Here is a 24,563-nt window from a genome sequence, read left to right on the forward strand (position 1 = left end):
CTCGTCATGCCGGCGATGCTGGACCACCTTATCCTGGGGATGGACTTCTTGGGCGCTATGGACACCACATTGTGTTGTGGCAACGCAGCGCTTACCATGAGGATGAAGGAGGAGCCGAACGAAGAGACGTCCCTGAGAAGTGGACCGCATGAATCGAAAGAGAGCGACCAGTCTGGAGGACCACAGTCGCTTGCTCGATCGAGGATTCGCGAAAAGGAACGGAAGAGAGTCCCCGAGGCACCGTGTTGGTCCCCGACGCAGAAAGGGGGCGCGGCGTCAACGGGCGGAGAATTGCCGATCGATGGGCAGGGCACGTCGCAGGGCGGCGGACCACCGGCCCGGCCGATCAAGAGATGGCGCGAGATCCCGAAAAGAGAACCCGGGAGGTGTCCTCAGCTAGCGAGGGCAAAGGATCTGGAGGAAGGACTAGAGGAGCGTCCCCCAGAAGTTAGGTTGGTGGGATTGGAGGCGGAGGATGTCGACGAAATTCGGAGTAGTCAGTCACCGCAGCGTCCAATATACCAAGAAGAGGATGAGGAGAATACAGAGCCTTCCCCCGACGACGCGGGGTGGCCAGAGGACCTGGAGGACGAGCTGAAGGAGTTCCTGGAAGCGGAGCTGGCGCTTTTCGAGGGGCTCGACGGAGTTTCAAATATCGCCGAGCATAGCATAAGGATGCGGGATGATAAGCCTCTTAAGCAAAGATATTATCCCAAGAATCCGGCTATGAGGAAGGTAATTGACGAACAGGTAGACGAATTGATTAGAGCTGGAGCCATCGAGCCGTCGCGGAGTCCGCATAGCGCACCTATCGTTCTGGTAAAGAAGAAGACCGGAGATTGGCGCATGTGTGTGGACTACAGGCAGCTGAATGCACACTCAATCCCAGACGCCTATCCCGTTCCACGTATCAATCACATTCTCGAGAGGCTGAGACACGCACGATACATATCCACCCTGGATTTGAAGAGTGGATATTGGCAAATCCCCATGGCAGCAGATAGTAGAGAATGCACGGCGTTCACGGTCCCGGGGAGAGGGTTATTCCAATGGCGGGTGATGCCATTTGGTTTACATTCAGCAGGCGCTACGTTCCAAAGGGCGTTGGACACAGTAATAGGACCGGACATGGAGCCGCACGCTTTTGCATACTTAGATGACATTGTGGTGATCGGCGCCACGAAAGCGCAGCATGTGGAGAACTTGAGGGAAGTTTTCCGCCGATTGAGGAAAGCCAACCTTCGAGTAAACCGGAAGAAATGCAGCTTCTTCAGGAAAAGGTTGGTCTATCTCGGGCATGTCATCAGCGAAGAAGGGATACGCACAGACCCCGCAAAGGTCGAGGCGATCCGCCGCTTCCCGACACCATCGACTCTCAAGGAACTGCGGCAGTGTTTAGGAATGGCATCGTGGTACAGGCGATTCGTGCCAAACTTTGCGTCGATGGTGGAACCAATGACGAGACTCCTGAAGAAAGGCCACAAATGGGAATGGAGCGACGAGCAAGAGGAGTCATTGAAGCAACTCAAAGAGAGCCTCACGACCGCGCCAGTGTTGGCGTGTCCCGATTTTTCAGCGAGGTTCGTACTACAGACGGATGCCAGCGACTACGGCTTGGGCGCAGTGCTCACACAAGAGGTCGAAGGCGAGGAAAGGGTGATTGCGTACGCTAGTCGGAAGATGTTGAAAGCGGAGCTCAATTATTCAGCTACAGAAAAGGAGTGCCTAGCAATTGTCTGGGCTATCAGGAAAATGCGTTGCTACCTCGAAGGCTATCGATTTGAGGTAGTTACAGATCACTTGGCATTGAAGTGGCTCAATTCAATAGAGAGCCCCACAGGGAGAATCGCGAGGTGGGCATTGGAGCTGCAGCAGTACCAATTCGACATCCGCTATCGACGAGGGAAACTAAATGTGGTGGCCGACGCACTCTCTCGCCAACCTGTGGAAAGCTGCCAGCGAATGATGGAGACCAATCCCCCTTGCAAGTGGATAGCGAGGATGCGTGGGAGGATCAAGGAGGATCCAGAGAAGTTCAAAGATTACGTTGAGGAGAACGGGCAGCTGTACCGCAATCTTGGCCACCGGGTGGACGACGAAGACTACATTCCCTGGAAATTGTGCGTCCCAACCCACCAGCGGAAAAGAGTGCTGCAAGAATGCCATGACGCTCCCACAGCGGGGCATCAAGGCGTGAGGAAGACGGTTATGAGGCTGGCGCAAAGGTACTACTGGCCGGGGATGTTCCGGGAAGCGACTCTATACGTGAAGCGATGCGAGGAGTGCCAAAAGTTTAAGAGCGAGCAACGCAAACCAGCGGGTCAGATGCTGACCAGGCAAGTAGCGGAGCCCATGTCGATTCTGTGCGCGGATTTCGTAGGTCCCATGCCTCGATCGAAGCGCGGGAATACAATGTTGCTTGTGTTCCATGATGCGTTCGCCAAATGGGTGGAGCTGGTGCCGTTGAAGAGGGCAACCGCGGCGTTGCTGCAAGCGGCTTTCAGGGAGCGCATTTTGGCTCGATTCGGAGTCCCCAAGATGTTCGTCTGTGACAACGGCGCGCAGTTTGCGAGTAAGGGATTTCGGTCATACATGGAGTCCTTGGGGGTGCGGCTACAGTTCACTGCCCCGTACTCCCCGCAAGAAAATCCGACCGAGAGGACCAATCGCACCGTAAAAACGATGATAGCCCAGTACATCGAGGGACATCAGAGTTCGTGGGATGTGCTGCTACCAGAGATATCGTTAGCGATCAACTCTAGTGTCGCGGATTCTACTGGATTCACGCCTGCGTTCCTGATGATGGGTAGAGAGCCTCGCCTCCCGTCTACCCTTTACGACGAGGTCACTCCCGGGTCGGCAACGAGGGAAGTCGACTTAGAGACAAGGAAAGAGACGATGAAAGAAATCTTCGAAGTGGCCCGTAATAATTTGCAAAAGGCGTCGAAGGACCAAGGCAGGTATTACAATCTGCGCCGACGAGAGTGGAGACCCGCGCTAGGGTCGATGGTTCTGCTGCGGCAGCACCAGCTGTCCAGCGCAGCGGAGGGCTTCGCGGCGAAATTGGCGCCCAAGTTCGAGGGCCCCTACAGGGTCGTCCACTTTATCTCCCCCAACGTGGTGCGACTCGCTCGAGCGGGCGAACGAAGGAAGAGGGTGGCCAACCTTTCCCAGCTTAAGCCTTTCTACACAGAGGAGGAGGAGACCGGCGAGACGATGCTGAGAGAAGAAGCTGGTGAGGAGGGAAGCGGAGTTTTTCAGTCGCCGACATCGCCGCACGCGTTTCAAAGTGACGTCGGACGCCGGAGTCTACAACGTCACGGTGGCGGCCACAGGAGCCGTGGTCGTCTCCTTGATTAAGTAAGGGGGGGGTGTGAGGCGGCGCCCCAGTTACCGCCTCACGATTATTTGAAATGAAGAATGTTTATTTTTTATGAAAGAGAGAGGAGATGTTGATTTGCGAATTGGAATTAAGAGAGTGAAGAAATGTTTATTTTTGGGTTGAAATGAAGAAATGTTTATTTTTATTGGAATCGAAGAAACGTTTGTTGTTATTGAATTGTTATCGGAATTTATGAAATAGTTAGTTTATTTTGTAGTCATTAAGATTTAGAGTTAAGTTAGTAAATTAAGTAGGTTTAATTAGGGTTAGTTTTGTAGTCGGTAAGATTTAGCTGTAGCGGTTAGGAATTAAGTTAGTGATAATTAAGTAAAAATTAGTATTTGATATAATTTTGACATTTGAATTGATATTTGAAAATGCCGCCCAAAGCGCTGACGATTTATCGGCGATCGGCGGCGCAACCCTGCGTGGAGAGTTGTGAGCGGAGAGTTGCGTCGCCGACGCCGAGCGCTTTGGGCGAGCGCAAGAAAAGAGACAGTTGGAGTCGAGTTTTGGGAGTCGAATCGAGAAGAGGAGGGTCGGGATTGAGTAGCGAGAAGGAGCGGTTGACCGCGAAGAGAAGGTGATAGAGTTCCTTTTAAATTTAAGCGCGTAGTGGAATCTTGTGAAACGCGGCTAGGTTAAGTGACATTTTGAATAAAAGAAGAAAGAAACACGGTACGAGATCGACGACTTTCATTGGCATAAACGGCGACTGGAGCAAAATTTGACGGCGACGAGGAGTCAAGAATTTGGGTGAGAAGACGCTGGAGAAGAAAAAGGTACACGTGAGTGGCGGTCCCCATATTAGATTTCCCCCCCCTCTCCCATTTCCCGGCCAATAACGTTAGATATTCCCCCCCCTGGTGTCTCACTATTTCATACAAATAAATTTCTTGTGAGTACACCCTGGGTAGACTGAGTCTACCCCAGCATTTAAATTTACTACCTTACAATATAAAAACGATAAATTTTTTTGGGATAATTCTTGCTTGTTGCGATTATTAATTGTTTTCTGCTTATATACAAGCAAAAAGTAGATCAATTCATTGATAAATGCACCTTGGAGAACTTCTTAAACTTTGCATTTGCAAGTGGTGCTATTTTATTTTTCGTAGCTGTATATATATACCCGAGTATATAATCCATATATCAAGTAGTATTTCCATATTACTTTAGATATACAAGGACAATGCATCAAATCACTATATAGCCACATGTAATTTGTCATGGACAATGGGTTTGGATGCATTTTTTATCTAAATCTGTAGAATAAGAGTATATATTTCAAATTTTAACCAGGAAATGCAGTTTACGATTTGCCACGCCCCTTGTACGTGGATCAGGAAACTTTATAATTCAAGGCTACACACGAGTACATGTCCTGAATTTCAAGTCTCCAGCTTCAATATCATCGAAATCGATTGCATTCATTCGGACGGACAGCAATGAATACATATACAAATGTGCCTATATGAAGACACTCTGTGAAAACAAAGTTTTTATTTAAATATGGTAAGAAATATTAATATCGTTAGCAGTGTTGCCAAATCAGCTTTTTTCCCGTCAAATCTGGCTTTTTTGAAAATCCAATTGCGGGAAAAATTCCAAAACAGCGGGAAGCGGGAATTCTGAATTTATTTTTTTAAACTAATTTGCTTTTTTCCGCTTTTTTCTTTACTAATCAATTTATCATAATTTGTAGCGATGTCATTGCAGTTGAATTCAAACTAAATAGTTCATTAGGTCAATTTTCTATGAATGAACCAATAGAGGGGAACTAACTAAACTAAAATATGATTTATATTGTATTCAATATAACTTATTATGAGCAATCGAACTTCTTGATTCTATGTAAATAAAAAGTAAAAATTCTCTAACAGAGCTGCAAATAGTGAAAAATGTTGCTTCGTTTTCTTGCATATGTATATATTTTGCGAGTAAACAAAAATAGTATCGTTCCAATACTAGTTATTCTATTCAAAGAGCATTGAAAGTATTGAAAGTATATATACGAATATTCACCCAATTCAGTTAAAACTCTACATAGTTTCGGGTGAGAGGTGTGCTTATATGTATTCGGGAGGAAATAAAAATTTAGGGACTTGGCCACTTATGCAATGGCATTGCTTTCCTTGCCATGGTCGACCGCGCAAGTGGTGAGAAGTTTTAGTGTAAAAACATAATTACACAATAAAATGAATATTGATATGCTTACTCAATTTTAAGCGTCAGGTAAAACCTATAGAGTGTAAAACTTAACAGTTACGGCTTGCCACGGTTGAAGAAATGCTGCCATGACTTCTAGTTACTAAAAATATATTTAAATATCAATCAAATCAAAGCAAAAACCATCAGCTTTTTTGTCCGATTTTTTTTTTTCACAAAATTTCAGCTTTTTTTTAAGTATCTTCCCACTAAAAACTGCTTTTTTTGCTCAACAAAAGTTGGCAACACTGATCGGTAGGCACCCTGCAGAGAAATAGCTATGGTCAAAAATTGTAAGACCTATAAGAGCAGAGATTAATACCGTAAGGGACACTGGTAGGGAAAAACTCAAATTTGAATATCATAAGAGATTGAATACCGTTAGATACTATTATAATATGAATATCGTAAGAGATATGCCAGGGCTCATGGGGAGCTTGGATATCGCACACACTGGGGAGAAGCCGAAGATTTTCGGGGTACGTTAGCCGTTAATTTGGGATCTAAATTTATATTTAACTACTTTACACAAGATATAACTTTATAATGCATCCCAATTCCATTTCGTGATGGTCCCATGCCATGTCACATGTCACATGTTAGGGCTTGCGGCGTTTGGACTGGCTGTGGATGTGGGTGTGGTGCGAACTGGGGTTCGGGTTGGAGCTGGAGTGGTGTCCTAGCTCGGAATTTGGAGCCTCTGCTACTGGCTTAAGGCGTCGCTTGCTGCTCGCTCGGTTGGCAGTGGCGGGCTTGAGGGTGGCCGCCCCAGAGGCACACGATCCTGCACTCGCTGGCAGAACAACGGGCGGGGACGGCGCCACAGCAGCAGCTGCCGTCGCGGTCAGCGTTGCAGATGTAGTGACGATTGCGCTGCCAGTCCTGGCCGTCTCATCGTAGCTGGTCAGCTGGCTGTGCTCCGTTTTGATATGGGCGCCAGGGGCAATCATGAGGAGATCGTTCGTGGTGGCCCGTTGCGGCGCCTCCTTGTCGAAGCGTTCACATTTGATGTGACGCAGTGCATCGGGCGCATGGCCATTGGCCATGGCATTGTCGTTGTTGTTGGGCTCGTCCAGGTGCGGCGCCTGCAGCTGCTGCCACTCGAGAATGCCCGTCAATAACTTGATGTACTTGATGGCCGAGCGCAGGATCTCGTTCTTCGACAGCTTCTTGTCCGGCGGATGGGTGGGCACCAGCTTGCGCAGCTCCGCAAAGGCGCCTGACACGTTCTGTTGGCGCCAGCGCTCGCGCGTATTGGTGAACACCTTTCGCACGCCGCCCGCACCGACACCGCCGGACACCTGACCATTGCCAAGTCCCAGCCCAGCGACGGCTGTGCCGCTTGAGTTGCTGTTGCTGTTGACGCCATTCGAAGGCGGAGCCAGATGCCCGTTGACGAAGACATTGTTTCCGCTGCGTGGAGAGTTGGACAGGGACCGATTTGCTGTCGAGTTAACAGAATATTGAGTTATTGACTGGGGACTGGGACTCGAACTGGGGCTAATTGGGCGTTCGCTGTCGAGCTACTTACCGTCCGCTTGGCTGCCGTTGAGCACAATATAGTCGCGCAGATCGTCGTCGTCCTCCTCGGTGTCGTTCAGCGAGAAGTCCGATAGGTCACCGTCTCCGTCCGAGATCGACTCCGTCTTGGGCTGCACATAGGGCGTGGCATGACGTAACAGCGCCGGCGGCTGACGTGACGTCCCATTAACATTGCCGTTGCTCTCCTCTCGCCTGCCGTTTGCTGAGGACGAAGAGCTGGAGTGGCTGGTTGTGCTGCGCTCGTCCGCATTGTCTGCGCCGTTCGAGCTGCTCGGTAGCCAGGCCATGACCGAACTCCACAACGTGTCACACCGAAATGATGAGCAGCAACAGCCGTAGCAGATGCAGAAGAAGACAGAACCCACCCCATCGACAGCAGACATTGAGGGGCGGCGCTTGCGAGTGGCTGCAACCCTTGGCCAAGGCATACACACACGGGCTGGGGCCAAAGCGCAGCGAGTGGGTGGTGAACAGATGTGAGCCTAAGACTTGCCTGTGCCCATTTCCGTGAGCGGAGAAGGGCGTACATTAAATATGGGCCTGGGAGCCGAGGGCGACAGAAAGGGGCTCGGGTAGTCTGGGACTCCCTCAGTTCTGGATGTGGCCAACTTGACTAGCTTTTGCTTCTTGGCTGACTTCTCGGCGTCCCGTGACTGGGCCGACTGCATCTTTGACTTGACGCGAGAAGTCGATAGCGGCCCTGGAGTCGTTAGGGCCAGCTGGGTGGCTTGCGATGGATTCATAAAGAACATTTTGTCCCGGCGCTCGTGACCCTGGAAGTTCATGCGCAGATCCACATTGTATTTACCGTCGAACACATCGTTGGGCTTGTACAAATATGTTGTGGGCGACATGGTGGGGTCCAGGTACTCCACTTGCAGCTCCACCGGAAAGTCGGTGCTCAGTACCTCGGTGATCTCAAAAGGCGAGGCATCCGCCACATGCAGACGCAGCGGCAGCCGGGGCGACATGCGAAAGGTGACACGCTTCACATAGCGGCCCATATCCACATTATCCTCCGCCCTGATATACACGCACCACGTGGGCTCGAATACGAAGGGCCGAAAGTCATCGGCCTTCTCGGGCTTGCATCCCAGCACTAGATTCTTACAGATTACAATGCCATCGCCGGCGACGTTGTCGCCGTCGTCTGTGATCCGCTTCATCGAGGCTGCTCGGCGGTAGCTGACGCGTTGATAGCCATCCACCGGATACGAATGGAGATTTGTAACGCTCATCATAGCAATGTAGATTTGTTGCTCGAGTATGGATATAATTATAATTGATGTCGACGATAATTAACTCTGCAATTTAAGGCCAGGGAATTTTGGGAAATGTGCCACAAGGATTATGAAATTTTTCAAAATTGTTATTTACATATAACTCTGTCCTACTGTTTGTTCACCCAGCATTCCCTACAATTTTTGGCATTTAAATCGAGGCAACATGGATCTGCTTAGTTTGAAACTTCAATTTCTTGACTAGGTTTGAATCATAAGAGCAATAGATGAACGATTTCTTAACAACTTGTTACCAATTATTACTACGTCCCATCCTTAACCTTATTTATAGAGTTATGTGTACTCTCCCCATATGGAAATATCCCTAGAAATATCTCAAATATATAATGCAGCAATAGATATCGGACATCTTATTCTGAAAAGGTCCATTTTTCAATCAGCAATGGTGGAATTGGATCGGAATATACAAGATTATACTTTGAGGGTATTCAATAATCGGGTTGCCAATAATTAGTTAATTAGCTACTTGACTTTGCTAATTGTCAATTCGATCGTTATCTTTGCAATGGTTTCACTTTTTTTTTTACCTAGGACAAGAATTAAGTTTGCAAATGGAAAACTTTGAAGGGTCGAGCGTGTAAATTTCAACGCTACAAACTTTTTCAATTGCATCCGCGAATATTTTCACGCCCTGGATTAAACCAGTATCCGCCCAAGTGGCCCACTCTGTAGGCCACCATCAGTTCTCTAGCCTTGCCACCTTCTATGCGAGTGATAGAGAGAGAGAGAGAGAGTGAGAGAGATTAAATAAAGAGGGAGAGATACGCTGCTTCGACGCAGGCGCTGAAACAGAACTGGGCGGAGTCAGCGAGCCAACCCCTATCCTCCAGCCTCATCTCAGCTAACGAGCCCAACAAACCAGTCACAATAGTCAGATAAATCTACACTCAGTCCGAGTAGCTGTGGCATGTGGGCTGTCGACAGGAAAGTGAGTTTTAATTGCAAATTCCAAATCGTGATAGACGGACGTTTTCAACTGATAGAGTTGCGATACATATGATATACACAAATAAATCTGTTAAATCAAACCAAAAAGACCTCTGAATTTTGCATTTTTTGTCGACGGTAAAACACAGTTTGGATATCAAAACATAAATTCAGTGTTGTTTTTATTATAAAACGTTCAAGTGTTTTTCTTAAGAATACCCTATTGAATACCCTATATCAACGTTATCTGCGGAATACCGAACTTGTCGCAAACTAGTTTTATCTTAATCTGGTTCCCTTATTCAATGATCTAAAAGAAGGATTCATACAACTTATGAAGCCAGTTCCGTCCATAGTAACATGTAAAAGTTTTTCCATACATGGTCTAGGCTAACTCGATAAATAGATCTTACTGACTAATGTATACCAGCAAGGTCTACTCGTATATAAATTCGATTCAGTGAAAGGTTTCCCTCGTCCATTTCCCATATGTGTGCGAAAGCACTCAATAAAGAACTTTATTTCCATCTTGGGTGGAATGAAAATGAGAACTACTTAAAGTTAGTCGTATCTAGAGCCAAGTCCTTATGATCCTCACTGCTACAATTTATGTAGAATATCATGAGACAAGTTTCAGAGACAAGAAAAGTTTTTAAAGGCAAAGTAGGCTCGAACTGCTCGCCTGGGCTGGTCAGGTACAAAAAACAAAGTCTCACATCTGGTCTCTCTCTGTTGAAGTTAAAATCTGAAAAGAAAATTCTATATAAAATGGGCTTGACTGTCGCTGACTGTAAGAAGATGCTCGCCACACTCTTTGTCAATATGTTCTCATCTTTTGTCGGACTCCTGCTCAATTCGTGGACAAGTCTCATAGGATTGTATCGCAAGTTCCATATCTACATGTTTGTGTTCTCCGTGTCCTATGCCATAATGGTTTACGAAATTCGCAAGCTGGCAATGAGCTATGAAAGTATCGGTGGACTGTATTTGCATGCCTTCATCGTATCACTCTCGATGTCGTTTATGTTCTTCTACGCCGGCTTGGTCTTTGAAATATTTCGCAATCACATTCAAGGCCACCTGGTGGTCCCACGACGATCGAGAAAGGTGAAGCAGCAGTGAAATCTGTAACAGCCTGAGCACGAATGGTTCTGTACATTAATAAATTAAATTCCCTGTTAATTATCCCATGAAATAAATTTATTCAAGATTTGAGATACATTATTAGCCATTCAATATTTTAAAAAATAATCACATCCAGCTGAAAACCTGTCCCCTTTCGATCGTTTGATGGATCACATACAAACATACTCTTGCTGCAATCGAAAGTTTGTGAAGAACTTATTCTGAGAATACTTAGACAATTCATGTTCAACTAGAGCCGAGCAACGCCGGTTAATTTAAAGACCCCATAAAAATCATGTAAGAACTGGAGAGTATATATTTCTTTATACTAATTCACGAAGGTTAAATGAGTATATTGATTTTGCGCAGTGTCCGTCTGTCCCTCCATCCATATTGATGCTATTGAATCTAGAGACTTGAAATTTGGAACATACTCTCGTGGACACCCTCCAATTATAACGCGTAAAATTTTCCGATCCGCTCCCTAGGGATCATATTAGTTGAAGAGCAAGAAAGCTCAACTTTGGAATGTATACTCGCGTTAACCATCCAAGATCAAAAAGCTATAGCGGATATATGTACGTCCATTGGGGCAAAACTGGGTAAAACTGAAATTTAGCTCATGAGCTTACATAGGGTGACCATCTGGGCCGGAGCTCATTCCAGGACTGTCAACAACTTGTCTCGACACAAACTTTTTCAAGCTTTCATTTTGTCAATATGACTATTTTTTTTTATCGAAACAATAGAAAACCGGGACAATTTCGTGTCAGGTCGGGACACCGGGACATTATCTCCAAAAGCGGGACATGTCCCGGAATTTCAGGACGAATGGTCACCCTAGTTTATATTGTGATTCTACAAAGATAGATGAGAAAACTTATATGTCTACGCTAGCTAATTAGGGACATGGAAAATTGGATCTGAGCTTCTAGTGATTTTTCTGCTATATTTCGTGCACTATTGATACTAGAGATATTAAATTTGTATGTATACTTGGGTTGACTCCCCAAGACCAGAAAACTATGGCATATAAATATACGCCCACAGGGGGCGTGTCAAATCACAAAGGTTTATATCTCCTACAGTTTAAGAGCAGGAGTTTCTGATAAACATCTCAAACATTCTAAGAATTGGCCAATAATCATGTGTCTGGGGGCGTGGCAAATCGGGAAAACTGCATGTTCTACAACATTAGAGCTAAAAACTCAAGTCAGAAAAAATACTGTGAATGAGTATTATGCAGTTCGCTATTCTGCTCTTTTAATAGCAAACACGAATACTATTATTATTCAATTTTTACGGCTTACTACTCTTATTATTTTTATTAACTTTGCTCTACTACATGTATCAAAAAATCTTTCTATATAAAAAAAACTATGTACTTTACTTCCAGTAGCACTACTTTTACTTAACTAATTTTAATTAATACTACTATTTAATACTACTAGCAATTCTACTACTATTACACCTACTACTATATCTGATGATACTAAATTCCACAAATAAAATTGTTAGTTCTACTTTGACTACTCTTTTTATTTTTTTTTATTACTAGTACTTAAAATACCCTTTTTATTATTAATACTTCTTTCTTCCACTATTATTTCCACTACTACTGCTTCTTCTACGACTACTGCTTTTTCTGTGCCTGCTACTTCTACACCAAATACTTCCCCTTCTTCACAATAATGTTACTACTACTATAACTATGCGATTAAAACTGATATCGTTATACTAGAACTACTACAAAATGTAAGGTAGATATATCAACCGGCGTACTATGTCGTAACGGCGTCAACGTACACTGTAACTGTAAGTCGAGCATTGCTGAATTTCGTCATCCATTTGATAATCTCATTATATATTCATGAGCGATAGCAGTGATATAAATTCGAATGTGTTCAAGGTGGTCATCAGTTTGGGATTAGGCCACTCAGTTAGCCACTTGGCCATGAGAACTCGTGCCTAATCCAGCTCACAGAGGGCGAGGCACAACAGCTACCAACATCCAACAGGCAACAATATAAATGCTACGACCAGCAGCCGGCGGCCAGCAACCCTCGACTGACACCCGCTAAGCGGATTTGAGGCGATCAAATGAGAGACGCCCCAAGGAGTCAGCCGTCAATAGGCAAAAGGCAAAAGGCAAAAGGCAACTGGCCACAGGCAACAGTCAACAGCATCAAAATCAAATTAGCAGCAGTTTGGTGGCTAATTTTGTTATCATTCGACGGCAGTGTGTGTAGGTGTCGAGGGAAGGGGCTGCAGTGGCACGCGCGTCTGGCCGATAAGACACTAAAGTCAACAAACAACAGCCACACGACCACACGTGACCCAGCAGCCATAAGCTAAGACTGAGGCTGTGCAGCGAGTCTGCAGCTGCTAAAAATCGATTTAATGTGCAAAAATCCTGCCCGCCACGCCCAGCGCTTGCTCACTAGCCACGCCTCCTTTTGGCACGCAAGTGAGCAGGCAGTCGAAATGTCTGAGTACGATTCACACCCACTCTAGCGTTTTCAATAATTCAATTAATTTCAATTACTCAAACGTGGTTGCAAACCCCGATTGAGATCCATAATCCTTGCTGATAAGGATGGAAATAAGGATGCTATTGTGGGCTGGGGATATCGAGAAATTTTTCCGACTCAAGAATTTTGAAAAGAATCGAACAGAAACAGAAATATACTTATTATTCATGAACGTGTATACCCTCAATATAAAGTGTTACAATTTTCCCGATCCGGGGTGTGGCAAAATGGAAAACGCATTTTCCGATATACCAGAAATCATATCAGCTGAAGAGCTAGAAAGCTGATTTTGTACATATACTCGGGTTGACCACCCAAAGCCAAAAAGCTATTGCAGATATACATATGTATGTATCTACGCCCACAGGGTGCGTATCAAATCACAAATGTTTATTAGTTGAGTTTTTGATAACCTCCTCTATCAATGACATATCGAAAAATATCCCGTAGTTTTCACTTTTTTAGACCGTTTTACAGTTACGTTATTTTTAACTCTTTCGAAGAACTGACGAAAGATTGTGTGTCTACGATCACTGGAGGAGTGGTAAATCGGGAAACACATAATTTTCTACAGTTGTAAAGCTAGAAAGTCCAAACTTTGCGACTAAATTGCTTTGATCATTCTCTATCGATTTGCACAAAAAGAATATGCTATATACATGAATATACTAATTGGGGGCGTTTCATTCGAGATCATTCAAGACTATTCTGCATTCGGCAAATCCCAAATTCCTCCTTGTTTTTTTTTTTTTTTTTTGTAAATATTATACAATTTTAATAGTTATATTTGTTTCAAATAATAAAAAACCCCTTTGATTATTTTTTAATTAAAGCATATTTTCAAGTATGATGTTATTTTAAGCCTTTAAGAATTCTCTGTGGAATGCCTTTCAAATTTTTCAAATGGGGACTCATCAAGACGATTTCTGTTAAAACAGTCTTTCAAATGCTTGCTGAGAAGCTGCAATGCCGATGTCACACAAATGTTTCGATACCATTTTATTGAAATAATATATAATATATATATATATATATAAATAATTGTTGTTTTGATTACAAGGCTAAATTTTTTATGTTAAACCCCTTTACGAACATGGCAACCGTAAAAAAAATATTTTTTTTGTTGGCTTTTGCTCTTTATACCCTGAACCCATTGAAAATGGGAAATCAGGTTATAATGGTTTTGTTGAAATGTATGTAACAGTCAGAAGGAGACGTGGCAGACCCCACAAAGTATATATTCTTGATCAGCACGAGGAGCTGAATCGATATAGCCCTGTCCGTCTGTCCGTCTCTCCGTCCGTCCGTATGAGTGCGTCGATCTTAGAAGTTATAAGAGCTACTCGTGTGTACCATACGCAATACAAGTTTATCTTATTTTTTTGATAACTCGCCCGATAACTTTTTTTTTCTTTTTTTTACTGCCTTTCTCATTGAGCCAAACACTATACAGCTCAGCGATTGAAAAGTCGTGGTCACCTGCAAAAAATTAATTTGCGGAAATGTGCACAATGCGACAAATTGCATTTAAATGACAATTAATGGCTCTACGACATACAATTGGACTTATACTTATGCGAATTTGTAGCTGTTCTTTGTACATACATACATATGTGTATGTACATACAAATGTCTTCGCAAAGCTGAATTCTATTTACAAGAAATGACATTTCAAAATATTAGCTAATTTTAAAAAATATTCATAGAGCAAGCTCAAACACCAAATGTTTAATAAACATTTTTATACCCTGAACCCATTGAAAATGGGAAATCAGGGTATAATGGTTTTGTGAAAAAGTATGTAACGGGCAGAAGGAGGCGTGGCAGACCCCACAAAATATATATATTCTTGATCAGCGCAACGAGCTGAGTCGATATAGCCCTGTTCGTCTGTCCGTCCGTCCGTCCGTATAAGTGCGTCGATCTCAGAAGTTATAAGAGCTACAGAGCTGAAATTGCATACTCGTGTGTACCATACGCGGTACGAGTTTGCTTTATTTTTTCGATAAATAGTCCGATAACTTTTTTATCGATAATAATCGAAAAATTGATTTTGTTTTTTTAGCCTAATTTGAACACTTTTAGACCTGGAGTCTTCAAATTTGCGTTGTATATAAAGTTAATGGATACAAAGATTTTGTAATTTGCAGATTTTGGATACCACGCCCCATTCGCCCTCAATTTGGAAAAAAACGCATTTCAAGTACTAGAGACTTGTGCTTTGGAATGTACACACATTTTAGCCATATGATTATGCTTTGAAAGTTTCATTAAGATCATATGTCTACAAAAGAAATTATTCAACAAATAAATTCTCATAATATTGCCCACACTGCAGCGCAGCCCAAGCGCAGTCGCTGCTTACTGCGCACTTAGCCGAGCGCAGGCTTATGCATGCGTGTGGATGCATGTGTATGTATGTGTGCATAAAAGAAGTGCAGAACGATTAGAATATCAGCTTAGAGGGTTCAGGGTATCTCCTAGTCGAGCAGTCTCGACTAGAGCCTTCTTACTTGTTTATTTAGGAATAAAGGACACACTACGTTACGTCCTTTTCTGTTTAAACGCCATTTGTAGAATATTTGAATATTACAATTCCATTTAGTAATCTCAAGTTTCAATTATTTGAGCATATATACATACATACGCACATACAAACATATGTATGTGAGTCTAGTGTTTTTAGACTTGAAAACTACGTTTTGGCGATTTGATCCACTAAACTTTGAAGATATCTTTAATTTCTTCTAAAAATAAACTTGATTTTAGAATACAGTCGAGTATCGATAATTTGTACCTCGCTAAATCGAAAATCGCGATATATCGAAAAATATTCTATCCTCTTGAAGTAAATTCGTTTATTTTGTAAAAATTTTATACATTTTGGTCCCCTCGTATTGTAATTTGAAATTTGTTGTCGTTAAATGACCGTTGCATTTTGTAAGCTGCTAAAACGGCTCTGCATTCTGAATTTTGCCCTTCTCACCCCGTTTTTATTTAGTTTGTCGAGTTGTATTCTAAGCCCAACCACTAACCAACATCATGTCCTAGAAAGTGCAATTGTGAAATGCGTAAAAGCAAGACATTATTTCAGCCATTGACAAATGGAAAAAAAATGGACGTGGCCAAACAATTTCATAATTGTCTTATAGTAAACTGAAGCGCCAGAAACGTGCTGAACATCCAAATGTAGAAAACTCTTGTGGATTACGCAATGCCATCGAAAATAACTGTCTGTTTGAAAAAGTAATTTTATGTTATTAAACTATTATGAACTTAGTTATTATAATTTTAGTTACTGTCCAATTATGATAAAATATGAAAAAACTTACAATTGAATGTACTTAAATATTTTGTTAAATTAAATTTATGAAATATACATTATGAAATATAAAAGCCGCGTTTATTTGAAGCTTCGTTTAATGGAAATATCGATCATTTGAATTTCTGTGTAAATCGAAAAAAAAAACCTATCCTCTTGCCATTTCGAATGATTGGGCCTGTATTTAATTGCAGTATTGGTTGGGTGCGATGCCCGTTTCTGGAATATACATACACACATATGTATATGCATATATGTACATATGTATATACATATGTTTGTAACCTGGTGAGCTCCACTTGGACATCATCTTAAAATATAAATTTGATACAACTACAGAAGGTGTATAAAATATACATATAAATTCAATTTTTTTTTAATTTTTAAAATTTTTTTTATTGATACTTAAAGCACAAATTAACTTCTTCCATAAGCGTGAATTTGAATTTTTCAAGACTCTGCAATGTAGATCTATGTATGTATGTATAAAATCAATATGTATTCGTAACTGATATCCACATATGTATACATACATATGTAACTATCTATCCAAGCGAAAGGTATTCCCAATTCACAAATTGAATATTTCCATATACAGTGAAGAGCTAAATAATGGGCAAAGCAAGATTTTTCAACCTTATAAAAATTTTTGAGGCTTGTTTAATAAAGCAAAAAATTACCTGAATAAAATAGGGTATTTATATTGTGGTTACATAACTGAAACATCAAAATTTAAATATACAATCGAAAAATGGTAAATAATATATTTCATAAGAGATTCGGGCGTAACGAGTCCAAAATATATACATATGTACAAAGTTCCTTTATCAAAATTACTGGCAATAATAATAAATCAGCATTTGAATAAATACAAAGTAATTTCAAAATAAGAAAGATACAATAATTTGCATGTTTTTACAGCTTACAGCCACTAACCATACAGTGTTACAACAAAAGAAATTATCGACTGTTATCGACTTAAATAGCAGTGGATTAACAGTTCACGTAATGTTATTGTACGGCTAACATAACAGCGATACATAACAGCGGTACGATATTTTGTAGCCATTTTGAGTAAAGCCTTCGATACCACCAGGCGATGAATCGTTTATAATTTGGCACAATTTTTGGTGATTTGCAGCAGGACGAACGTGTTGTCTTTTTGTTTTTTTTTTTTGCAATTAATCGCGAACTTTTTTTTGACAGTGTGTAGTGTTGTGTTTTACTCTTGTGTTCCATAACAGGTAAGGTAATGTTTCATCGCCGCATAAAGCGTAATTTCCATTGTCTCAAATGCGTTCGTTGCTCGTTCTTTTTAAAGTGCTAAAGACGCTAGCGTCAGTCGCGCACACAATTGCAAATCTACATATGTGTTCGTACACATGCAATAACCACGCGCGAATTCTCGAGTTGCCACAGACAAGTTGAAAAAAAAGCTAACGAAAATATGCATTTAACACTATGAAAGTGTGCGACAGTGCGACATGTCTGACTTGCATGTTTTTTGCAATGTATTTAATACGAAGCTGTCATACAATTGTGTACGCCGGCAAAGGCGCCGGTACACAGCTAAACAGCAGAAAGCAGACACACACACACACATGCACGAACACGCATGTCAACATGTTAAAAGTGCGTGCCAAATTTAAAAGTTGGAGTTTGCTTTAGCTGTTCTACTTGTATATTAGTTCTATAACATTAGTTTTATTTAAATATAATATTTATTGAAATGTTTCTGTGTTTGCAAATGGAGCAACAAGAATTACATTTTGTTTACTGTGGTCAGGTAGTATTTGCTTTAAGTAATTAGTTTGCATATGTACATATGTGTGTACATACATACAAATATACATATAGTGTTGTTGCGCGTGTGTGTGATTAACCCAAACAAAAACAAACGTTTGGTTTAAAATGATACGTTTTAAGTTTGTACTTCGCATGAATTTGGCAATTTAGAATTGTGACGCTGGACTATCATTTCTTATAAAATTACTTCTGTTCGTGGAAAGCTGGTTGCCATTTTAGACTCTTCTTTCGCACATGTGCGTAAATGTTACGCATACTCTTGCGCACTGTTCGTATTTCTACCTGCTGCAGCTAAGCTTCGTGCCGCAAGTCTAGCCAAACGAACGGGAAACCATTGCCCTTCGTCAAATCAGACGACGTTTTACAAGAAACTTGCATAAGTAGTAGTGTGAAACAAACGTTCAAGGCTGACCTTGGTTGCATTGAAGAATTTTGCGTTTCTTCGAATAGCTGATGTACACATGCATATGTTTGTATATATGAATATGTGTGTAACAGAAAGCTGGAATATGTATGCGCGTGTATGTTTATTCTGTTTAGGATTGTAAAAATCTACAATGTCTTTGGCGTTTGGTTTGTCTCCGGTTCTGTTTTCAATGTAATTTCAGCGCTTGCTCACTCGGCCTGTGTCTATGTGGTTCATCCGACACTTGTGCGTGTGTGTGATTCTGTTTGTATGTGCGGACACCTTATTGTGAATCAAACAAAACCGAATAATAAGCCTAGTAATACGGCTGGATATCTGTTATGAATATATGCAAATCGGATCATACAACCGTACATATTAGTTTATATTAGTTAGTGATGTGAAGTGAGATCATATTGTATTTATTAAGCTTGAAATACTGAAATAAAAACTGCTCTGCCAATAAGGATTTTTGCAAAGTTCATTGACCACATGCCATATTAAAGCAGTAATAAGATAATGTATTCTATACAATATTTTATGCCGTTTGATTTCATTTGATATTAAGCTGTTTTCACTTGAAGAAAGATACAAATATTTTAATTAATTAGAATTTGATTGCAAAGAAAGAATCTATTCAATTTCGAAGTTCAATATTAAACATTTCAGCCAGTTCCTTGCTGGTCTTTCCTTTGATTTAATTAATTGTAGTATATTTATACAAATTGTAAAATTTTTTAAAAAGTGGTAGTGATTCCAAGAAATTAAAAAAAAAAAAAAATAAACAAATAATGTATCGGAAGGCTTCAGAAAAAGGTCGCGACGGGAGTCGTTTTTTTTTTTTCATTTTGATGTCCCGTTAGCTTTTTGCTGTTTTCTTTCAAGTAATGTTTGCATCTTGCAGTTAATATTTGCTGTTTTCTCTTTATATGAAGAAATTTGAGGCATTGAATATGTTTTCCGATTTTATGGCACTAAGGTGTACAAATGTAATCTAATTCAATGTACTGATCGCTTAAATTTTGACAGGCGCACAATGAGTTCGCCAGACAACGCCGTGGAAGAAAGTACGATGAAGCAAGCAGGAGGGGCATCACCGACGGCTAACGACGATAGGTCTAGCATGGAGAAGCACGCAGACAACATCAACGGTCATGAACCGCAGGGCGACCAAATGAAAAATCAGAACTTATTGGACATTGACTCGGACAACTCACAGCAAACGATGCAGTTGGATGCCGAACAGAATGGTGGGTGAAGTACAACTTGCTTGTTAAGCATTCCTAATCCTTGAATCGTATTTTAGATGAGAACGCAGACTTGCGCAAGGCCACGAAGCGTAAGGCTAAGAGAAGCAGACAGCGATGCGATTCTAAGGAGGTGGCTTTGGTGGGTTGGAGCGGTGCTTTTCCCAATCTCTCATCCACCCACAGCTTGGAGAGTAATTCGGATGGAGACCAGCAGGTAAGTACACATCAATAGTGGGACCGAGCCAGAGACTGGCACAAGCAGCACACCTGCACCTGCACCTGTTGCTGCAGTTGCTCCTTCTGCATCAGTTCCAATTTTGTTTTGAGCATAGAAAAATTTTACTCTTGACATCGGCGTGTATATGTCTTGTTCTCTATCAATATATCTATAATTTATCTATTTACCTATGTCTCAATATTTGTTTGTATGTATGCATATTGCACATTGTATGCAGCAGCTGCCCACTGACTTAAAGGCTGTCTGTGCCACTGGGCTAAGCGTGTTTCCCAGAGAAGACAAGGAGCAGGGGCCGCCGCTGTCATCATCGTCGCCTTCTGATTCCACTTCCCTTTCACCAGTTACCCAAGTGCCTGCAACCACGACAACGGCAGCTTTCACAATCGGTACAAATTTGACTACTACAAGTCCAAAGTCTACGCAGACAACCAACAGCAACAACAACGACAACAAATCAGCGTCAAATGCTGCCATTTCTACAAGTGTCTTGTGTCCACGCTCAGAACCATCATCAGAGTCAGAATCAGAATCACAAGCTGATATAGACAATCAGGTGGAATTTTAGACTTAGTTTTTTTTTGGAAACAGCCATAGCTGGAAAACTAATGTATTCATTTGCTTACTCCATTTCCTTCTTCCTGTGTCTCCCCTCTCTGCACAGGTGGCCAAGCGCTTAAAAAGGTCCTTCGGTGCCGCTGAGTTTGAACTCGTCCCAGATTTGGTCGCTGGTGAGGAGTCAAATGCCTCTTCCAGTTCTTTACCAAATAGAAGCGGTCGGAAACGCACCCTCTCCAAGAGAGGCACGCCTGACAACAACAACGAATGGAAGCGTTCGAAGCCCTCTGATAAGGATTGGAGCTTCAGCTTGCGGAGTCGCTCCAAGTCTTTTCACTTCCCGAGTCGGAAAGTGCCACTGCCACAACCACGCGCACGCAGTGTTTGTGCAGCCTACTTTTGCAAACAAACTGACATGCCGGTCATATCGGTCACAGTCAGAAGCGAGTCGAAGCCTCCCGCTCGCTCGGGCGCTGCCCACAAGCTTCCGGCAACTGATGAATTCTTTTTCATGCCCTTCAAGTATGGATGGAAACGTGAGTTGGTGCTGCGCAGTAACGCATCCGTGTCGCGCCAGCGGGGCGACGTGATATTTGTATCGCCGGGAGGGAAGAAGCTCCGCTCCAGAGAGGACATCATTCCTCTGCTGAAAGGCGAGTTGACCATCGATCATTTCTGCTTTCAACGTCAGCTGCAGCATGCCGGTGAGCAATACGAGACATTGCGTCAAGCACAGCCTGCCCCGACACGCACTAAAGCGGGAGCAGTCAAACCGGCGACATGCAACAGCATCAGCCAGCAACTGCAGTCAGGTGTTGCACCCGTGTCTGGCAAACGTGTGCCAAAGCCTAAGGTGCCAAAGGGCGCTAGCCCTCCGCCAGAGGGTTGGACCTCGACGATGGCCGTCAAGGGCAACGCGCGCGTCTTGGCAGCCAGCAATTTCAACAACAGCGCAGGCAGCGGCACTGGTTCTGGCAACAGCGCACGCAAACGAAGGTAAGCAGGCTACGACTTAAATGCATAGATTGATATCTTATTTATTCGCAGACACCCCTATGTTGGCAGCAATCATTCTAAACAGCCAGCTAAGACAGCCACGGATCAAGCAGCTACGCAGACAGCTCCCCAGCCAGCCACAGACAAGACGATGATCTGCGTGTATTGCTTAAAGTCGATTAATGATAAGCAACAGGCTTTTACTGTGGGTACAGACCCTGCTAACAGCTACATCTGTGTGGTGAGTAAAAAATCGAAGATGTTTGTCAGAGCTGGAAGCATAGCTGATAAATTTTCCCCTTGCTATCTAGAGCTGCAATAAACCTGGCACCAATGCGGATAATTTGCAGCAGGAAGCCAAAGGATCGGGACAGGCCAATGGTACCAAGAAGCAAGAAATGACTGAGGAGATTGTAGCCGCAAATACCAAATCTGCCTCCGAAGCAGGCAAGACTTCGTCCTCAGATGTAAATGGAAATTGTAATAGCAATGGCAATGGAGCCTTGCTAGAGATCGGTGGAGAGATTGAGCTGCCGGGCGCACTGCCGCCCGACCAATTGCTCAGCGATGAGTCACCTGCAAGACGTGCCGGCAAGACTCCCAGTTCAATGGAGGTTATTGTAATTAACGGCCGCAAAGCTCTGGCCATTTCTGGCGAGCCGCCGCGCCCTCAGCTACAAGTGTGAGTCCGAAACGAAGGCAAACTCAAGTGACGTCCTTCCCTGTTCAGTTCGGTTCACTTCCAGTTCTATTGTAATAATCTTCGAATTATCTCAATTATTTTATTATTTCGATAAAAGAAAGTCCAGTAAAGTAGGGGACTTTGTGGATTCGTTTTATTCTAGTTTGCTGCTCAGCGACTGCAAATTGACACTAATTGAAAATTGAATCATCACCAAATTACACACTTATCCAGAGATAGTAAACAATAATTAAATTCTCAGGTTTAGTAAGCATTGTCAAGTTAATCAACACAACTTCTGCTTACTATATAAACCTTGACCATTTTTATCTGAGTCTTTCAGTCGAATCGGATTATAAGTGTCACTACTCTAGTGGGGAATACTCGACTAGAGATTGATAAATTAAGTTGTAAACTTTTATAAGTTGTAAACGTCATTAATCTATTTGATAATTATGCCAGCCAAATATTCTGTACATAATATTCCATTTACAAAAGTCGGGCTTCCACTACATTCATATAACATCTTGTTGACTCTTCTCTTTTCTTTGCAGCATACCCCAAGAACCGGAGTTGGAGGGTTACGAAAGACAAGTTCTTAAGCGCAACATCAGGGCCAAAGAGAAGCGTCAGAACTTTGTTGACTGCGTTTCAATTGGCAACCTGAACTGCCAGGTGATGTGTGCCGTTATGAAGATAATGGATATGCCCGTAAGTTTCAATCGGCCATGTCCATTCCATTCGCCTTAATTAGATGGTTTCTTATTTCTGCGTAGGACCGTGTACGTATGTCGCAGGTGTGCAAGACCTGGGCTATGATTGCCCGTGATCGCAGCGTGTGGCGCACAGTAAGGCTTCGCGATTCTCACATTGCCAAATGGCTGTTCCTCTTACGTGATATGGCGCGCTTTCGCACCTACGAATTGGATATGATGGGGGTTAAAATGGACAGCCCCAAAGTGCGTTTGGAGGGAGACTTGCGCGTGCTAAAGTCACTGCGCGTACTCCGCACGGATCCCAGTGAGGCAGAGTTTATTCAGTCTGTCATCAAGCGTATACCACGTCTGCACGAGCTGCGTACCACGTGCACCAGTCGTGTACTCAATTTGATTAATTTAGAGAAGATGGTCGAATTGCGCGTGCTGCGTATTCGCATGTTGGAGCCAAAGGCTGGCATTCTTTCGCTGCAGCCGCTGCAAGGTTTGGACCAGTTGCAGGAGCTTAGTTTGCGCGGTATTAACAATATGGCTCAGCTAGAATTGTTACAACTGCAAGGATTGAAAAATCTCGAAACACTTGTGCTGGGCTCCTGTCGTGGCATGAAAGTGTCATTGTTCGGCCAGCAAGTGCTGCCGAGTCTGACCCGTCTTCGTCATCTACGCCTCGAGAATCACCACAGCAACCGCTCGTTTAACATAAATGAGATAATGGAGGGCATCGCCGCCGGCGGCAGTGTGAAGCGTGTGGAGCTCATCAATGTCAACGTGGATGCTGAGCTCAGCCGTCAGTTGGGCGCTTGTAGCTCGGTGCAGGAGCTGCTGCTGATGCCGAACTTTCACAATAACACGGCCTACATGATGAATTACATTATGCAGGCGATCAACGAAAATAGCGAACAGCTCAAAGTGTTTCGCTTGGGTCTGACATACGAACTATTAAGCGTCACTCGCGCTCTGGCTATGAATCAAGAGAAGGATTGCATTCCGGTTGTACTGCCCATACCTGGCGTGCCGGACAACGATGTACTTAACGAGTCCGACGAGCCAATAGCTTGCTTGCCGGTCGATCGCCTGGAGTCCATTCTACACCACATGATGCCGCAGGCCTGGCTGACAGTCGCCAAGGTCTCACAGAGCGAGACAACCAATCTTAAATTCCTTCCGGCTTTGCCAACTGACGTCGGAATATCGCATAACTAACCGTTTTTCCACCGCCTCCTTTTTATACATTTGTAAGCATATTGTATATGTGTAATATTTGGGATCATTATATATACATATGTATATATAATTTCTACGTATTCTATATACATATGCATATATGATTTCTACATATTCTATATATAGCATGTGATCTTCAGGGTGTAATGGGATATGGGTGAGTGCCGTTACGATTATTATGTATGCGCCGCCCGGTTGTTGTTTGAGAGAAAATAGACTGAGTCTCTATTCACCATCACACGCTGCACAATACATTGTGGCGCAAAATCTAGAGTATTTTAAGTAATATAAAGTTATATAAATATATATACATATATATAATTAATATATACATATATACGCATCCTTACGT

General features: G+C 42.9%; 3 protein-coding genes across 8 annotated transcripts; 1 reads left to right on the top strand and 2 right to left on the bottom strand.

Moving 5' to 3' along the window:
- Positions 1-6,070: 6,070 nt before the first annotated feature.
- Positions 6,071-7,560, bottom strand: LOC6586185. The gene is made up of 2 exons (XM_002011772.4): positions 7,122-7,560; positions 6,071-7,034 (listed from the first exon to the last, which is right to left on the bottom strand). The coding sequence occupies exons 1-2, from the start codon at positions 7,558-7,560 to the stop codon at positions 6,190-6,192; spliced, it is 1,284 nt and encodes a 427-aa protein (XP_002011808.2). The 3' UTR covers positions 6,071-6,189.
- Positions 7,561-7,608: 48 nt separating this feature from the next.
- LOC6586186 (YEATS domain-containing protein 4) lies at positions 7,609-8,556 on the bottom strand. The gene has a single exon (XM_002011773.4). It carries the CDS (start codon positions 8,371-8,373, stop codon positions 7,615-7,617), a length of 759 nt encoding a protein of 252 aa, XP_002011809.2. The 5' UTR covers positions 8,374-8,556; the 3' UTR covers positions 7,609-7,614.
- An 8,893-nt stretch (positions 8,557-17,449) lies between these two features.
- LOC6586188 (mucin-5AC) lies at positions 17,450-24,517 on the top strand. Of its 6 annotated transcripts, none has more exons than XM_044007526.1 (9): positions 17,450-17,587; positions 19,580-19,800; positions 19,857-20,014; positions 20,256-20,591; positions 20,700-21,589; positions 21,641-21,830; positions 21,901-22,271; positions 22,826-22,982; positions 23,048-24,517. In XM_044007526.1, exons 2-9 carry the CDS (start codon positions 19,587-19,589, stop codon positions 24,188-24,190), a joined length of 3,459 nt encoding a protein of 1,152 aa, XP_043863461.1. In that variant the 5' UTR covers positions 17,450-17,587; positions 19,580-19,586; the 3' UTR covers positions 24,191-24,517. The 6 variants fall into 6 exon arrangements, 5 of the variants coding, with proteins under 5 accessions (XP_043863461.1, XP_043863467.1, XP_043863459.1 ...); XM_044007524.1 differs by having other exon boundaries at positions 17,451-17,582; XM_044007529.1 differs by having other exon boundaries at positions 17,451-17,582; positions 20,259-20,591.
- The last annotated feature ends 46 nt before the right edge of the window (positions 24,518-24,563 follow it).

This window comes from Drosophila mojavensis, unplaced genomic scaffold (genome assembly GCF_018153725.1).
Source record: "Drosophila mojavensis isolate 15081-1352.22 unplaced genomic scaffold, ASM1815372v1 contig_136, whole genome shotgun sequence".
Taxonomy (NCBI): Eukaryota; Metazoa; Arthropoda; class Insecta; order Diptera; family Drosophilidae; genus Drosophila; species Drosophila mojavensis.